Source organism: Aquarana catesbeiana, linkage group LG06 (genome assembly GCF_042186555.1).
Source record: "Aquarana catesbeiana isolate 2022-GZ linkage group LG06, ASM4218655v1, whole genome shotgun sequence".
NCBI classification, from domain to species: domain Eukaryota; kingdom Metazoa; phylum Chordata; class Amphibia; order Anura; family Ranidae; genus Aquarana; species Aquarana catesbeiana.
The window spans coordinates 116631216-116649361 of NC_133329.1; the positions used below are offsets into that span (position 1 = coordinate 116631216).

At 43.8% G+C, this 18146-nt stretch overlaps 1 protein-coding gene across 6 annotated transcripts in view; it reads left to right on the forward strand.

Annotated features, from left to right (window-relative positions):
- The window catches only part of TTYH3 (tweety family member 3), a 222755-nt gene that overhangs the window by 131752 nt on the left and 72857 nt on the right, over positions 1–18146 (forward strand). For all 6 annotated transcript variants that reach the window (XM_073636709.1, XM_073636708.1, XM_073636711.1 and 3 more), the window contains exon 6: positions 15238–15310. In XM_073636709.1, the coding sequence (XP_073492810.1) occupies positions 15238–15310 (73 nt within the window). The remainder of the gene's footprint in view (positions 1–15237; positions 15311–18146) is intronic.

Below are 18146 nucleotides of genomic sequence, written 5' to 3' on the forward strand. Positions count from 1 at the left end.
GAAGGGCTCAGTAGCTAGATGGCATAAATCCGCTATTCTGGCTGCCTACTGTCAGTCGGGGCTATCTTCCCCGTTGGGAATTAAAGCACATTCTACCAGGACTCAGGCCACTACATGGGCAGAAATAGCTGGTGCCACCCCAGATCAAATTTGTAAGGCGGCTACCTGGTCAAGTTACCTAACCTTTGTCCATCATTACAGACTGGACCTTCTGTCAGCAAGCGAGCAGGCTTTTGGCAGAAAGGTCTTGCAGGCTGTGGTCCCTCCCTAGTGGGTAAGTCTCTGTTATCCTCTCAAGGTGCTGTCCTGAAAGACGTTATGGGAAAAATCAAGTTAGACTTACCGGTAACTTGTTTTCCAGGAGTCTTTCAGGACAGCAGCAACCCGCCCTTATTGTTTTGAATTATTATGCTGTGACTAACCATACTCTAAATATGTGTTCCAGCTTGGGCCGGAGGTTCTCTACTAATACTGGTGATAAGTGGGAAGGACCCTCCTTTTAAAAGATTGGTTTTGGTGTGTTTCCTGACAAGTGGGTGGAGCCACTTTCTCCCAAGGTGCTGTCCTGAAAGACTCCTGGAAAACCAAGTTACCGGTAAGTCTAACTTGATTTTTCCTAATTTGATATACAGCTGTCATATGACCCAGATCTTTCACAGCCTGTCTGCAGGGAAACCTAAGCAGGAGGAGCTTCTAGTCCTCTGCTGCCGGTCACATGTTCAAACTAAAAATAAATAGCCTTTGGAATACAGAGTGAAAATAAATAATATCAATAAACCGTGTGTTTTAAATTGTCATATAAATATATATTTGAAATCCAAATCTTTATCATCTTGTGGAAATAACATGGTGTGTGCAGATTTCTGCTGGTCACAGGCTTTGTCATGCCCCTCTAGCCTGTGTCTTAGAATAAGAGGAAGGTGAGGCCTCCATTAATCTACATGTAATATCCTGACCCCATTGTGATTAGCTGGTTAGTTGGCATGGAGGAGGCGGGAGGGAATGGGCTGTCCTTTACCACTGTGTATACACCCACATGTGTGACTCTATAGTCACATGGGCTGCTCAGATGGGAGGAAATGCTCAGAATAGAAACTCACTGAAAACTGAGCATGTGCAGAGCTGCCAACACTTCTCTGCAAAATCCCCAACTGCACTGGGGACATGATCAAAATGTGGAGATAGAGAACAAGCAGGATCAACCAGTTTTTTTTGCAGAATACAGAGAACAAATCTCATAGTGACTGAGTAAGTATGAACAGCATGTAATACACCATATTATTGATAGTTTTTTAGAATGTGGGTTCAGTGACACTTTGGGGGGGTGACAGTGGCCAGCCAAGAAGACAGTTCATATTTCTTCACATGCACCTCGAAGTCAGAGCCATAGGGGATAGCACACAAAGCTTCCATTATAGGAAGGGCTGTCCTTTTGTGATGGCGTTAAGCTATGTGGCCCCTTTTTTCGTAGTTGTCCTTTAAAACCAGTGTCCCTTTGTCTTCAGCGAATGTCCAGCCTGCAATAATGCCCACAGCTATTTTGGCAACGAATCGGTTCCTGAATATTTAAAGTACGCAAGTAAAAAACTGCATTACAGGCATTGGGATTTTGATGTGCTCACCATGGTTACACAAAGCAGCTGGCAGCTGTATCAGTGCCAGTTATATATATTTGTTTCATTATTTATTTTCGGGCACAGGTCTTTTCTTCTGCAGTGACATTTTTCATAAAATGTGGCTTTTCCCCAGGAGGGCAGCTTATATTTGTAAAAAAATGTGTTTTGATAGGAGGCATTTATGTGGAGAGGAGGGGGTGGGTGGGGATTCATATATTTAAGCCGCTTAAGCCGGCAGGTTTTCCTGGCAGCTCTGTAGCGTCTTAAAGAACCCCTGAATTAAAAAAAAAAAAAAATAATGCATGCTCAGATCTGATTTATAAATGGGTGCTGGGGTGAAATGGCAGATGGCCCCTCCAAACCATAACTCACAATTCGAGACGTCCCCAGAACACCATGTCCAAACAAGATTGGGACACTTTGTGATGTTTGAAGGACTATTTCCTCAGGCATCAGTGCTGAACATGGTGTGCTGGTGATATCTTGGATTGGGACTTAGGCTGGATTCACAGTACTGCGTGTCGGTAACACGTGCAAAATCGTGCGTTTTCTCGACAGGCACGGAAACGCGCTGCCCTTTAGCAGACACATGGCGGTGCCATTTAATTTTTAATGGCACCTCCACACATCTGCCAACGTACGCGGCACATTTTTGGAAAAGCGTTGGGGATATCTCTTCTATGTTTCTCGCACATAGGTTTGCCTATTGAAATCAATGGGCTGCCCTACACCCGATGCACGTGAGCACGCTGGAAGTGTGTGTGTGTGTGTGTGTGTGTGTGCACTGTTGCACCTGTAGGTGTGAACCTAGCCTTAGAGCAGTGATCTCCAAGCTGCGGCCCGAGGCCAGATGCGGCCCTTCGCTTGTTTTTATTTGGCCCTTGGGGCACTGTTTTCATCCACGGATACCAACAATGGTACATAATTTCCACCAATGAAGAGGCAGAATTCCTCCCAATGACATCAACATTGGGGCCCAATGACACCAACAAAGGGGCACAATTCCTCCCACTGACACCAAAGATGGGGCATTGTTTATGCCCACTGCCATCTGGACCTTTTCCACTGTCAATGGCCACAGTCTGGCCCCCCTTCAGTCTGAAGGACACTAAACCGGCCCTTTGTTTAGAAAGTTTGGAGACCTCTGCCTTAGAGAACCAATGTCACATAAATACAGACAGTGGGTCATATTGATCAAACCCAGGGGAGCATTTTGTAAGGCAGATAGTGTTGTACAATTAGATCACATGTTCATCCATCTTACTGTAAAGAGAGATTCGGATTGGTTTCTGAAACACAGGCTGAGGCCTATTTTCTTGTAGTTGTATCACACTGTTGTGGCAAAACTGTGGTTCTCTGATTTCTGTTTCAGAGCACCAGTGGACACAAGATGGGGTAGAAAATACAATCCCTATGCAATCATTCTGTAGAATTATGATGCACTTGCTGTGTACACATTATTGTAGCCCCCAGGTACAGCTTTCTCTTCAGCAAAGAGAATTGTGAGCAGCACAGTAGTGACATCATCAAACCTCCTAACCATTGCAGTCAGAGGCAACGGTGCCTTAGATGATCTTACGCTGCAGATATATAGCTATGAGGCTGTTGGTAGAAAATGTGGCTAGGCACAGGAACTGCTAAGAGGAATTTAAGTCAAGGTGCAGGGCACAATGAACATTTCTGGAGTGTTCCTAATCATAGGCGTGTGCACAGGGGAGTTCTGGGTGTGCCTGGGCACACCCTTATCACCCCATGCAATGCAGATTCCCCCTGCTTTCTGTCTCCCCCCCTGCAGTACTGCCAGCTTCCTTCCTCTCCACCCAGCTGCTGCGGGGGATGTTTCAGAATGGAGAGCATGGGAAGGGACCAGTAAATATTTCATTCATCGGCCCCTTCCTTTTCTGGATGAACATAGTGAGTGATCTGTACTGATCACTCCTTTGTTCATTCTTAACTGAAGCATAGTAAACTGTTGCTATGCTTCAGTTTATGCATGATCAGGAAGCCGCTCATCACAGAGCATTTCCCATTTGTTCACTGTCCAATGCAGCTGAAACTGCAAAGAAAGGAACTGGGGAATCTCTGTCCTCAGTCCCTTTCTCTGTCTAGAAGTAAGACATCAGGGGTCTGTTTAGGCCAGGGGTAGGCAACCTTGGCCCTCCAGCTGTTTTGAAACTACAAGTCCCATGAGACATTGCAACACCCTGACAATCACAGGCATGACTCCTAGAGGCAAAGGCATGATGGGATTTGTAGTTTCCCCACAGCTGGAGTGTTGAGGTTGCCTACCCCTGGTTTGGACCCTTGACATTTTACCCCCCCCCCCCCCCCCAGTGGAGCTCCTAAAAGAAATTGTAAAAAAAAAAAAAATAAATAAATAAAATTAAGTTTTATATTGTGAAAAAAAAAAAAAAAAACGACTGACCCCAATCTCTGCTCTACTCTGCTGATATACATGCATGTGTTTGTGCTCTGGGGTGCACACCCTAATGCAATAGGCTGCGCACACCAATGTTCCTAATCTTCATTTTTTTTGAGCCACTTTAAATGCACTTTTTCTGTGCACTACTGCTACTCCTATTTGCATTAATGGTAATTGTCTGAATAAATAATGTTAGTGCAAAACACAAAAAAAAAAAAATAGTGCTGAATAAATGCAAATAGATCCAAAAAAACCCCAAAAAACACATATCCCAATGATGCTAAAGTGCAAAGTAGACAATAATCAAGTGCAGTATAAAACTTGGTAATCAACACGTAGTGCTAGTGATGGCCACTAGGAGGCATAATTAATAGGTGTATACAAGTGCAAAATATGCTAAATGCAATCTGAAACAAAATGATATGTATATAACACTATATGATAAAACGTCCAGTGAGCCACCCTGGGCTCTAATGCATAACAATTCCAATGGGATTGTAACAATCAACCAATCGTTGGATAAAGTGATGTTCCCTTCATCGTGAGACTTGAAAAAATATATATAACGGCCGATGCCAGGCCAATCCGCTGCAGTGACACCTTATTGTGCGCAAGCCCCTCACCTTACTGCTGTAAGGTTACAGCAGGGATGACTCCGATACATTGGGCAGGGGTCTTCAAAGGGGTCCCTAGATGCAGCGATGGATCATGGATACATCCTTCACCTCCAATTTGCTCAGTTGGAAAAATAAAAAGTGGAAGAAAGATGACAATAGTGTGATACCGTTTAAAATGTGGAATTTATTAAAAGTGTACTAGGTAGATACACTCACTTAGTAAAAAACGCTGAAATAACAATCCACGAGCGGCGAGCTCCTATGCTTATGTCACTTTCGGTTTCGCCTATTGCTCAAATCTCGACGCGTATCATTACATCACATGACTTTATCAGGGGGATCGTCTGACATCTACTCCGGTTCTGCTCTGTACAGTGCCCCAATAAGTGACCACTGTTGTATAGGAGAGGCAGAGCGACACAGAGAAGAAGTCATCACTGTGCTCCTTCTACTTAAAGTGGATGTAAACACCCCTTACATATACCCAGTGTGAAGTGACAAGCCTCAGGTGATACACAGAGATGAAAAAAGTCCTCCTACATCATCCTGCTATTTATCTACAACCATCTTTCCCCTACATATATTCAAAGTGCAGAATTTACACAGGATCTGTCAACTTTGAAAAGTAGGGGGATGAGAGCTGAAGTTATATTAGTGAGGAGAGCTCTGAGAGCTGATTGGAAGGAAGAATCACACCCCCCTTCACACAGCAACAGAGCTGAGGCTGTCAATCACAAGTTGTACCCTCCCCTGTCATTATTTTTCTCTAGGTGTCAGGAAAACTCAGCAGAAGTCACTCATGCAGATGGCAGAGGAATGAGGCATCTGACAGAAATGACATTTGATTGCTCTGGATTGAGACAATTACACACTATAGAGCATGGTTCTTCAAACTACAGCCCTCCAGCTGCTGTGGTACTACACATCCCATGAGGCATTGTAAAACTCTAAGGTTCACAGGCATGACTAAGCATGATGGGGATTGTAGTTTTTGAACAACTGGAGGGCCAAAGTGTGGAGACCCCTGCAGAGGTATATGCATAGTAGGCGAGGTTGAAAAAAGACACAAGTCCAAGACCAACCTACGTGTGTGATTATATGTCAGTATTACATTGTATACCCTTGTATGTTGTGGTCGTTCTGGTGCTTATATAATCGTTTTTGAAATTATCGATGCCCCCCGCTGAGACCACCGCCTGTGGAAGAGAATTCCACATCCTAACTGCTCTTACAGTAAAGAACCCTCTACGTAGTTTAAGGTTAAACCTCTTTTCTTCTAGTTTTAGTGAATGGCCACGTGTCTTGTTAAACTTCCTTTCGCGGAAAAGCTTTATCTCTATTGTGGGGTCACCAGTATGGTATTTGTATATTGAAATCATATCCCCTCTCAGGCGTCTCTTCTCCAGAGAGAATAAGTTCAGTGCTTGCAACCTTTCCTATCCTCCAGACCCTTCATTAGCTTTCTTGCCCTTCTCTGGACTCTCTCCAGTTCCAGTACATCCTTCCTGAGGACTGGTGCCCAGAACTGGACAGCATACTCCAGGTGAGGCCGGACCAGAGTCTTGTAGAGCGGGAGAATTATCGTTTTATCTCCTGGAATGAATCCCCTTTTTAATGCATGCCAATATTCTGTTTGCTTTGTTAGCAGCAGCTTGGCATTGCATGCCATTGCTGAGCCTATCATCTACTAGGACCCCCAGGTCCTTTGCCATCCTAGATTCCCCCAGAGGTTCTCCCCCTCAGTGTATAGATTGCATTCATATTTTTGCCACCCAAATGCATTATTTTACATTTTTCTACATTAAACCTCAATTGCCATGTAGTTGCCCACCCCATTAATTCAGATCTTCTTGCAAGGTTTCCACATCCTGCGGAGAAGTTATTGCCCTGCTTAGCTTAGCATCGTCTGCAAATACAGAGATTGAACTGTTTATCCCATCCTCCAGGTCGTTTATGAACAAATTAAATAGGATTGGTCCCAGCACAGAACCCTGGGGAACCCCACTACCCACCCCTGACCATTTTGAGTACTCCCCATTTATCACCACCCCCTGAACTCGCCCTTGTAGCCAGTTTTCAATCCATGTACTCACCCTATGGTCCATGCCAACGCACCTTATTTTGTACAGTAAACGTTTATGGGGAACTGTGTCAAATGCTTTTGCAAAATCCAGATACACCACGTCTACGGGCCTTTCTTTATCTAGATGGCAACTCACCTCTTCATAGAAGGTTAGTAGATTAGTTTGGCAAGAACGATTCTTCATGAATCCATGCGGATTACTGCTAATGATACCGTTCTTATTACTAAAATCTTGTATGCTTTGTTCGTATTTCATGTCTGAGGTTTACAACCACTTTAACTGTCCAATCACAAGCTTGGAACAAGTACATGGAATGATGCTTGCTATTGTTTAACTGCTTGCCGACCAGCCGCCGTCATTATACTGCGGCAGGTTGGCTTTCCTGGGCGAATCGCCGTAGGTGTACGCCTGCCGATTTTAAGAGCTCTAGGGGGCGCGCGCATGCTGCCTGAGCCGATGCGCGTGGCCGGCAGGCACGATGGCCACCCGCGATCGCTCCTTAGAGAGCCAGAACAGGGATTTGTGCGTGGCCGGCAGGCGCGGTGGCCACCCGCAATCGCTCAATGTAAACAGACAGATCCCCGTTCTGTCAGGAAAGTAGAGAGAAATCTGCTGTTCCTCGTAATCGGGAACAACAGTCTCTCTCTACTCCCTGTCAGTCCCATCCCCCCACAGTTAAACACCTCCCTAGGACACACTTAACCCCTTGATCGCACAGCCTTCTCTGCCAGTGACATTTATACAGTAATCAGTGGATATTTTTAGCTCTGATTGCTGTATAAATGTCAATGGTCCCAAAAAAGTGTCAAAAGTGTCTGATCTGTCCGCCGCAATATCACAGTCCCGCTAAAAATCACAGATCACCCCTATTAGTAGTAAAAAAAGAAAAATAATAAAAATGCCATAAATATATTCCCTATTTTGTAGACGCTATAACTTTTGCGCAAACCAATCAATTTTTTTTCTTTTTTATATATATATATATATATACCAAAAATATGTAGAAGAATACATATTGGCCTAAACTGATGAAGAAATTTTTGTTTTTTTTTTTAATAAAAAAAATTGGGGCGATATTTATTATAGCAAAAAGTTAAAAATGTTCCCCCCCCCCCCCCCCAAAATTGTCGCTCCTTTTTTTTGTTTATAGCGTAACAAATAAAAACTGCAGAGGTGATCAAATACCACCAAAAGAAAGCTCTATTTGTGGGGGAAAAAAAAGACATCAATTTTGTTTGGGTACAGCATCGCACAGCTGCACAATTGTCAGTTAAAATGACGCAGTGCCGTATCGCAAAAAAATGGCCTGGTCAGGAAGGGGGCAAATCCTTTCAGGGCTGAAGTGATTAATCTGGAAGACTGAGGGCATCTTGTGGCAGAAAATATGTACTGCAAGGAATGCTCTGGATTGAATTTGAGTATTGCTGCATTAAAGAGGAGCTTCAGTCAGTATTAAAAAAAAAAAAAAAAAATTGGCAGCTACAAATACTGTAAATGCTGACTTTTAATAAAAAGACACTTACCAGCACAGGGATCCAGTGCACTGTCTTGACCCGGGCCGCTTGTGTCTGGTCATCGGGTCCCCGGTGCTGCTGTGTTGACTGTGGGAAGCCGGCTGTGGCTCCCTGCGGCTTCAGAGCTGGCTCCCCACTGCGCTTAGGTAAGTTGCGCTCTCTGTGAATGGTCCCGCTGGGACCTGTGATGGACAGGGGGAGGGCGCAATTCCCACCTAGATTGCCTTGGCGATCTCCGAGAAAGTGGGAGTGGGTATCTGTCAAAACTAAAATGGAAAATTTGTGTCACCGGCACAAATGTTAATCTGAAATAACAGTAATGAAGAAATAAAATTTTAATTGTGATCTGCTGCGGTTAAAAAAATCCTATATTATAAATAGGGAAAATGTATGTGTATGAAAGTGTAACTGTGCTGATCCAAAAAAGGGCTAGGCAATATAACCACTGAAATGGTGTCTATACTTCATATACAACCTATGCATTAAAAAACTATACACTACAAAGTGCAACGTGCCTATAAATCAATATGCAAATTATTATGTGCAAAATGTCATGGGCAAAAATGTTACAACCCCAAAACATAAATATTTCAATAATCCCTAAAGTCCACTTCCGTTTTTCATATATATTCAATGTGTATGTTGTGCTCCAATTCACATCCATAGTCTAAAGAAAGGACTTTTCACCACTTCATGTGCCACCACCAGCTTCTAAAATGGGCACTCACCAGAACCTAGAAAAAGTTTAGCCTTTGGTTCATATTGGGATAACCACTTCACTATCTTGGCGTTCCTCCACCTGGGTTGCCACTTGATACTCTTCATATCTCCATGCCAGTCTTAGTATCTAGTGGCAACCCAGGTGGAGGAACGCCAAGATAGTGAAGTGGTTATCCCAATATGAACCAAAGGCTAAACTTTTTCTAGGTTCTGGTGAGTGCCCATTTTAGAAGCTGGTGGTGGCACATGAAGTGGTGAAAAGTCCTTTCTTTAGACTATGGATGTGAATTGGAGCACAACATACACATTGAATATAGATGAAAAACAGAAGTGGACTTTAGGGATTATTGAAATATTTATGTTTTGGGGTTGTAACATTTTTTTGCCCATGACGTTTTGCACATGATAATTTGCACCCTATATTGATTTATAGGCACGTTGCACTTTGTAGTGTATAGTTTTTTTAATGCATACAGTAGGTTGCATCTGTCAAAACTACTTGCCCCCCCTTTCCAAAAAAAAAGTTACAATAAGGAGGGGAATGATGGAGGATAAGAGGAACCTACCTTTTAGGTGAAGGTCCACTTTAGGTCATTGATTTTTAAAACTGAACGGTTATGCAAAGCTTATTGAAACTAATTACTAATCCTTTTTTTAAGACAATTAAAATATTTCTGATATTTATTCTAGCCAAAAACAGGAGTTCTTATTTCTGAACATCCATTTGGTTTATAGCTGGAGTTCCCCTTTAACAGTTGTTGCCTACTGCTTTCCTTAGCATATAAAAATGTCTTCACGCTGTAGTTCCTCCCTTCCCCGGTAAAGTCAGAATTTACACTGTCGGAAGTCCCTGTAGCCTTGCTTTACCTTTGCCCTGAAGCTTTGAGGTTTTTTTTTTTTCAACTTGGCTTTGAGCTTAAAGCTCTTGAAAGTGTCTAATCCTCATTAGGAATTCAGTGACAGGCTCGCTGTACTTTGAAGTGTCTTCAGTCTTTTGTTCCATCCTGGGTGCCTGTGTAGAGGCTTCCATAGAGTGCAGGTTACATGAGGCAAATAGCGGGGGGGACTGGGAACCGTTCCCACCAAGTTACATAAAGGCAAAGAAGTAAAAGAAAGTTCACCCTACATTTGGGTAAAGGAGACACATCTGTTAAAGCTGAACTGCAGCCTTACCCTCAGACTTGTACAGGTTCCTCTCCTCTACTCAGATCACTCTGTTTTCACTGCACACTGTAAGCTTGTTACAGTGTTCCTTGGAAACTCCAGGATATCAGAGCCAGGCTCATTTCCTGGCTGGAGAACATCCAGCATCATCTAGTGCTTTCCACCCCAGCTGAACTGCCCCTGGCCTGCCCCTTTTATTTATTGAATTTCAGTTCTATCATTGGATTTTAGTTCTATCTAGAGTATGGGTGTCCAACCTGCGGCCCTCCAGCTGTTGCAGAACTACAACTCCCAGCATGCCTCTGTCTTTGGGTGCCAAGTTCCATCCTGCCTCTGTCTTTGGGTGTCATGCTTGCAACTTGTCAGCCTTGCAATGCCTCATGGGTCCCATAGTTCAGCAACAGCTGGAGGGCCGCAGGTTGGACACCTGTGATCTAGAGCAGGGGTCTCCAAACTTTCTAAACAAAGGGACAGTATACTGTCCTTCAGACTTTAAGGGGGCCGGACTGTGGCCAGTGTGAGTAGAAAATGCCCTGGCCTCTATGAGAGTAAACAATGCCCTATCATTGGTATTAGTGTGAGAGGGGGATATTGCCCCATTGTTGGTATCATGGAAAGGAATAGTGCCCCATCATTGGTGTTGGTGGTAAGAATAGTGTCCCATCAATAGTATCAGTGGAAAGAATAGTGCCCAATCATTGGTGTCAGTGGGGGGAATAGTGCCCCATCATTGGTGGGAGGAATAGTGCCCCATCATTGGTGGCAGTGGGAGGAATAGTGCCCAGTTATTGGTGGCAGTCGGAGGAATAGTGCCCAGTTATTGGTGGCAATGGGAGGAATAGTGCCCCATCATTGGTGGCAATGGGAGGAATAGTGCCCCATCATTGGTGGCAGTGGGAGAAATAGTGCCCCATCATTAGTGGGAGGAATAGTGCCCCACCATTGGTGGCAGTGGGAGGAATAGTGCCCCATCATTGGTGGCAGTGGGAGGAATAGTGCCCCATCATTGGTATTGGTGTGAGGAATAGTGCCCCGAGGGCCAGATAAAGGCAAGTAAAGGGCCACGTCCGGCCCCCGGGCTGCAGTCTGGAGATCACTGATCTAGAGGCTTAAGCCCCGTACACACAAACAGAATGTCGGCCAGTTCATTAAAAAAAAAAAAAAAGGCCGACATTCAGCCCGTGTGTATGCCGGTCGGCTTCTGTCGGATGAGCATGCTGGAGAACCAGCAGCTGACCGGATCCCAATCACCGCTCTCAGTCAATGACCAGAGTGTTCTGATGGGGGCCCGTCCCCCTGTCAGAGCAAACAGCTCAGCGGGGGAGATCACTGTACTAACGTCAGATCGTTAGTACAGCGGCTCTGACCGGAGCTGCCAGTTTGTTTTTTTGTTTTTTCGATCAATTCGCTGGGTTGAACAGAAAAAAACTGTATGTACCAGGTTTTAGCATCGCATGTGGATGTTACCTAGGGCTGTCTGCATGCAAATCCAGTCTGCCTAGAAATGCCAACTTCTCCAGCTGACATCCACCAACGCGTTTTATTATTTGCAATATTTGTTTTATGAGGCTTTTGCATGACATGCTAACTGGATTTGGCACTTGTTTAGACTGTCATACAGGAGCCTTTAAAGTGATTGTAAACGATCACCTCATTCAGTTTATAATTGAAATGAAAGGCAAAACAAAATATTAGAGCTGCACGATTCTGGCCAAAATGAGAACCACGATTTTTTTGCTTAGACTAAAAAGATCACAATTCTCCCACGATTCTCGTGGCATAAAATCTTTCACATTATACAAAAAAAAATTGGGCTAACCTTACTGGTTATTTATTTTTTTTTAATACATTAAAGTGTAATTTTTTTTCCCCGAAAATTGCATTTGAACTACTGCTGCGCAAATACAGTGTGACAAAAATATTGCAACAACCACCATTTTATTCTCTAGGGTCTCTACAAAAAAAAAAAAATAAATAAATATATATATATATATATATATATATATATATATATATATATATATATATATATATATATGTATATGTATATGTTTGGGGGTTCTAAGTAATTTTCTAGCAAAAAAAATGATTTTAACTTGAAACCAACAAAGGTCAGAAAAAGGTTTAGTGTTGAAGTGGTTAAACTTCCCAAATTTTCACACCAGGTCTGTTCCTTTGATCTAAAGGACAAATCATTACAATGTTTATACTTAAGTTCCACCGCTAAAGAATGTTGTGATTCTTGGCAAACTGCCCTTTTTTTTTTTTTTTTTTCTTTTTTTCCTTTCTTTTGACGGCTGTCGGCTTTAGCAGAGCAGAGAGAATTCTCTGCATAGAAAGAATCGGGAAACACTTTTTTCAAGATCGCAATGGGGAAAAAAAGCATGATAACGATTAATTGTGCAGCATAGGAGCTGGGGGGGGGGGGGGGGGGGGGGGGGGGGGGGGCGAGGGACGGAGTAACAGCACACTGAGCTTCCCAGTGAGAGGTTGATCATTGGAAAGCAGGCTGAGTTCCAGTATAGAACTGACCACGATGGTCAGTTTTTAATAGGAAATCATAGGGGACTAGCGGGAACACCAGGGATTTCACATAAAGGAAGCAATACAAAGAGAACAGGATACTTTCTCATGCAAGTACATGGTGCAGTAGGCACATCCGGAATATGAAATGCTGAGGTAACAAGCTCTTGAATTGTATTTTAAAGGGATACAGTGGTTTCTTCCCTCCACCCCTAGACTGCAGACTGGACAGTGAAAGAGCAGCTGGAGACCAATGAGGTCATCCCTCTGCTCACACTCTGCACAGAGCGGCCCGATCCTCCTCTTTTGTGGTCCCCTGCCAGCGCTTTTTCCTCTTTTAGGAGACTGCATGTCACCCCCAACACACAACAGAACAGTCAGCTTCAATAGGCACAGATTTATAATGCCACCTATATCACAAATGCAAAATCATTTTTGGTAAATTGGACCCTTTTAGAGAAGCAAAAGGGAATAGTTTTCCCCTCTGTGCTCCTACATGAGCCATCGTGCCAATCAGCGTGATGTATTGGAGGGAACGGGCACACAGTGTAAATGTCTTACAAGTCAGTAAAAATCTGTGGCTTAACATTTTTATTGAGCTGTCATTGTAAGCAAAGTAGGTGAAAGGGATAACTGGTTGAATTTAGGTGTACAGAAGCTCCTGACAGTTCTTCCAGTACTTTTGTGCAACATTTGTCAAGTTTCTCTGTAGGCGTTATTAAATGTACTGGGGATATTTTGTATAAATATTAAGAAAATCTACCTGTGTATGGCCAGCTTTAGTCTTTGGTGTTCTAGCCATTGGGGTTGATTTACTAAAACTGGAGAGTGCAAAATCTCTGGTGCAGCTGTCCGTGGTAGCCAATCCGCCTCTCAGGCTGGCCACACATTATACAATTTGTACGATATTCCTTTAGATTTACCTAAACCATATAAGATGAGGTCAAACCTAAACACTTTCAATTTGTGTGCAATCAGGCAGGCCCTTGCACTACAAAGTTGAAGGTATTTCTAAAGGAAATTGAATAAGAAAATTGTATGGCCAGCTTAAGGGCTTGTTCACGTTTGCTGAAAATACTGACCCTTATCAAACACGCCTTTTTTTTTCTGGGTTGTCAGTGACGGTGGGCGTTGTGATTGATGATGGATCCACACTGGGGAACAATGTTTTTTTGTTTTTTTAATACAGGAGTTCTCAATTTTTATTTCCTTTTTGACACTTTTTTTTTTTTGTTGGTGAATGAGTAGGTGTACAATGTACCCCATACTCATTCACATAGGGGAGAGCCGGGATCTGGGGGCCACCTTGTTAAAGGGGGTTTCCAGTTTCTGATAAGCCCCTTGCCTTTTTTTTTTTTTTTTCTTTTAACTTTGGCGTGGGATTCCCCTTAAAATCCTTACCAGATCCAAAAGGGCCTGATATGGATTGGAGTGGGCTGGCAATGTTTTTTTTTTCCCCCTTTGACATTCAGCTGTCCTCACAACTGATGAGTTATCTATTGTTAAAGTGGTAGTAAACCGCTGGAAAAAAACAAACAAACCTGCAAGTCAATGGCATTATGTGCTAGTATGCATCACATTTTAGCACATTATGAAATACTCACTTTAGAACGAATCCCCGCAGCAGTCAGAGGGGGCTGACATGTCCCCCCAGCGTTTCTTCCAGGTATGCGGGCTCCAGCGCTGTGAGTGGCTGGAGCCGCAATGACGTCACTACTGCGCATGCGTGCGGGAGCCCTCGGTTTCCTGCAAGAAGCTCCAGCATGATACACTGGACCTTCAGAGCGCATGTACCGCTAACGTCAGCGGCTGCATGTACGGTGAATATCTCCTCCTAAATAGTGTACGTTTAGGAGATATTCATTTTACCTACAGGTAAGCTTTATTATAGGCTTACTTGTAGGTAAAAAAATCACAAAGCGGGGTATACAACCGCTTTAAGGACGCGGCGGCCGGCTTCCCAGCCTGCTACTTAACAACCATCTAATGTTAGGAGAACACTGGACACCATGTACTAATGCGCCGCAACTGCATGCTGGTGCAGTTGCTGCGTGTTACTATAGACTTGAATGGAAGACGTTGAAAGGCCTCCAGACTTGACATGAGGCTTCAAATTTAAAACAAAGCGACACTAACGCTTTATGTTTTGATAATGTGAACAGCACTGTGTGTTATCCATTGTATCATTTTTCATAGGCATTTGAGGGGCATTAACAACGCCCCTCAAACGCCCGCTTTCAATGCCAGTGTGAACTTCGCCTAACTTCAGGTTGTTCAATTAAGCTTTGACAATAAACCCTGGAAGCTGATTGGCTTCTATGCAAAGCTGCACCAGATTTTGCACGCTCCAGTTTTTGTAAATGAACGCCATAGTGTCCATACACCTGTACAATATCAAACACCTTGTCTACAGGGTGCAAGGAGTCCTCTACAGAGAGGGTAAGGTACTCCTGGTGGCAAAGAAAAGGCTTGCACCACTGACTCCTAATTTTTCTAAACTGTGGAAATACAAAATTAAAATAATTAAAATGAAATGCATAGTTTGGTTATATACTTTTTTTTATTTCTTTTTTGCAGCGTATGTTTCCTTGGAGTCATGGCACTGATTATAAGCTGGGCATCCATGGGTGTGGAGCTTGCGGTGGCTGTGGTGAGTACAGTGCGCCATCTTATTACCTCTGGGTAGTTGATTGCAACAGTAATATTTTAGGTCACACAAATAATGAAATAAAGTAATTGGTTATAGATAGGCGAGTACTATGTGAATGTGTTTGAGGCACACGTATATACAGTGAGAAGAAAAAAAAAAACGATGTGATACCCTTTGAATTAACTTGTTTTCATGACTCCTCCCCCATTCTGAATGCGCCCATAGCAAGCCGCTTGCAATGGGGGCACTCGTGTGGGCTCGATCCCAAGCTCTTTACAAAACTGTTTCAGCTCAGACACATTTATTTGACATATCCTAAAACCAAAAATGTAATATATTGCAGCTTACCAATCATTAGATGTGGTGGCAGCGTTCGTTTTCCTTGTTTATGTTTGTTTTTTTTTTTACCTGGTGATCTGACTAGTAACACACCCTCCTGTAGCTCCACTCTGGATGAAGGAGCACAGGGGGCAGATCGAAAAAAAGCATTGTTAATATGGGGGGGGGGGGGGGTGTTAGATGTACTAGCAGATTTAAATACAGTAACAAATTGAAACCAAACTCCAGATAACACTTTTATAAGCCGTTACAGCAAACTATTTTTCTTTATCGTACATCATGGGACACAGAGCACCATAGCAATGACTATGTGGGGTATATAGGCACCTTCAGGTGATGGACACTGGTATACCCAATACAGGAAATTCACTCCCCTATATAACCCCCTCCTCCTACCAGCAGTACCTCAGTTTTTTCGCCAGTGTCTAAGGTGTTGGTCATGAGTGAAGATGTGCTCTGAAGAGCTCCAAGCTGGAGGGATCCTTGCTGGATTTTAACAGCCTCCATAGACCGGATCCATCCAAAATACCACTGCAGGTCAAGGTGGGCGGTACCCAGGCCTCGTATACGAAGCACGAGGTTTTTGCCTGTAACGCCTCTCTTTTCAGGGCTGGACCCCGGGACCCAGAACTTTTTGGTCATGCCTACATTACCTAAAGTTTTTTCCTGGAGGGGTGCTAATACAGGTCCAAGGGAGTGGAACCCCTACAAAGGGACCCGGTCCTTGAAGATTTGCTAACGCAGCCCGCCGTGATGGGTGAAGTTGGATCTGTCTGTTACAGCAGTATCCTGCAGCGTGGATAAGGTAAGGAAAGAAGCATAGGAACTGTAAAAAGTCCACCTATGGTTTTTTTCTTCCATGAGTAAAAATGTTGTATGCCTTAAAGTCTCCACTAGAGGGAGTAAATACACATAGCTTGGTACGTTACTCTCAGTCAGCTCTGTGTCCAGCTAAAACAACGTGTGTGGTCTCAGCAGCCAGGGGGTGTTCTTAATTGAACATGGCATGTCCCTCTCCCCCTTGAAGGGAACTAAGGAGCTGGGGGTACAGCAGCAGTCTGTAACACATGATGTTCAGCATGAATAGCGGCTCCTGCTAAACAAAGCCGCTTTTACAAAGGCTACGCATTTGTCTTACAAATGATAAAGGGAGCCAGCCTACTGCTGCTGACAAAACTCTCCCCCCTCCTCCTCGCACACCTGAGGCTTATTAAAACAGTTGCTTACTTTGTCAGAAGATCTCTATCAGAGCAACGGGAGAGATGGAAGTCTGAAACACACAGGACACGTAAGGGATGTATACAGGCATTTCCAGTATAGGAAATACATTGTTACTCAGCACCAAGCTGATCTTTATAGCGGCATTGTATTGCTAGACTATTGCTCAGCAAGTAGTGCATTTATTTAGTGCCTGTGCTTTTGTGCTTAGCACTATGGCTTCCAAAAGAGATATCACAAAGGTACCAAAAATTCCACCCCCAGGCGATGGGAACTCCCGTCATGCCTCCACACTGTCATCCTCTCCTGAGATACCAGATATGGCAAGCCAGGTTGAGTCATTGGAACCAATTGGTGGTGCAACTGCCTCTCACACTTCAGCCCCTGTATACGTGACAGAAGATGCATTTTCCTCTGCCCTGCAGGGCCTAGAAGGAAGATTAGCGGCTTTAATCGCATCCTCCATCCAAAAGGATAGGAAGCGGGCTAGATCCCCCTCCCCCACCTCAGACCCTTTACCAAGGAAACAGTGGGTACAGGATGAGGTGTTACCCTCAAGCGATCAGGAGGAAAAACAAACCGATTATTCCTCTGCAGAGAAAACAGTAGATGAACCCTTTTCAGCCTCGCAATCTGAGAAATTGCTGGTACAATCTCTTACGGAGATGGTTCATTCCACGTTCATGCTACCCCTAACGGAGTCTGCTGAAAGTTTGGTTTCTTCTTTGGGTTCTTTAAAACCTTTACAGCCTTTTCATGCGTTTCCTGTCCATGCATTACTAGAAAAGCTTATTTATTCTGAATGGGATCACCCGGATAAGCATCTTCTCCCTCCAAAGAGATTCTCAGTTCTGGAGGAGAAATTCACCAAAAAATGGAATGTACCAGCAGTTGACACTGTGATTTCCAGTGTGAATAAAAGTTTAACTTTTCCAGTAGACAATGCACAAATGCTTAAGGATCCAACAGATAAAAGGTTGGAATTCCTGTTGAAATACTCTTTTTCCTTGGCAGGTGCCATTACTTAGCCTGCAGTCGCTGCAATAGGCATCTTTCAGTCCCTAAAGGACTAGTTCAGACAGGCCCTTAAAGAGGTCCCTGCACAACAGGCCCGCGAGTTGGCCGAACTACCAAAGGCATTATGTTTTGCCATAGACGCTATGAAGGATTCTTTTCACCAGGCGTCCCAGCTTGTGCTTGTGCTAGTACACATGCGTAGGATCCTTTGGTTAAAAAATTGGTCAGCCGAAGCAACATGCAAAAAGCTTCTGACTGGCTT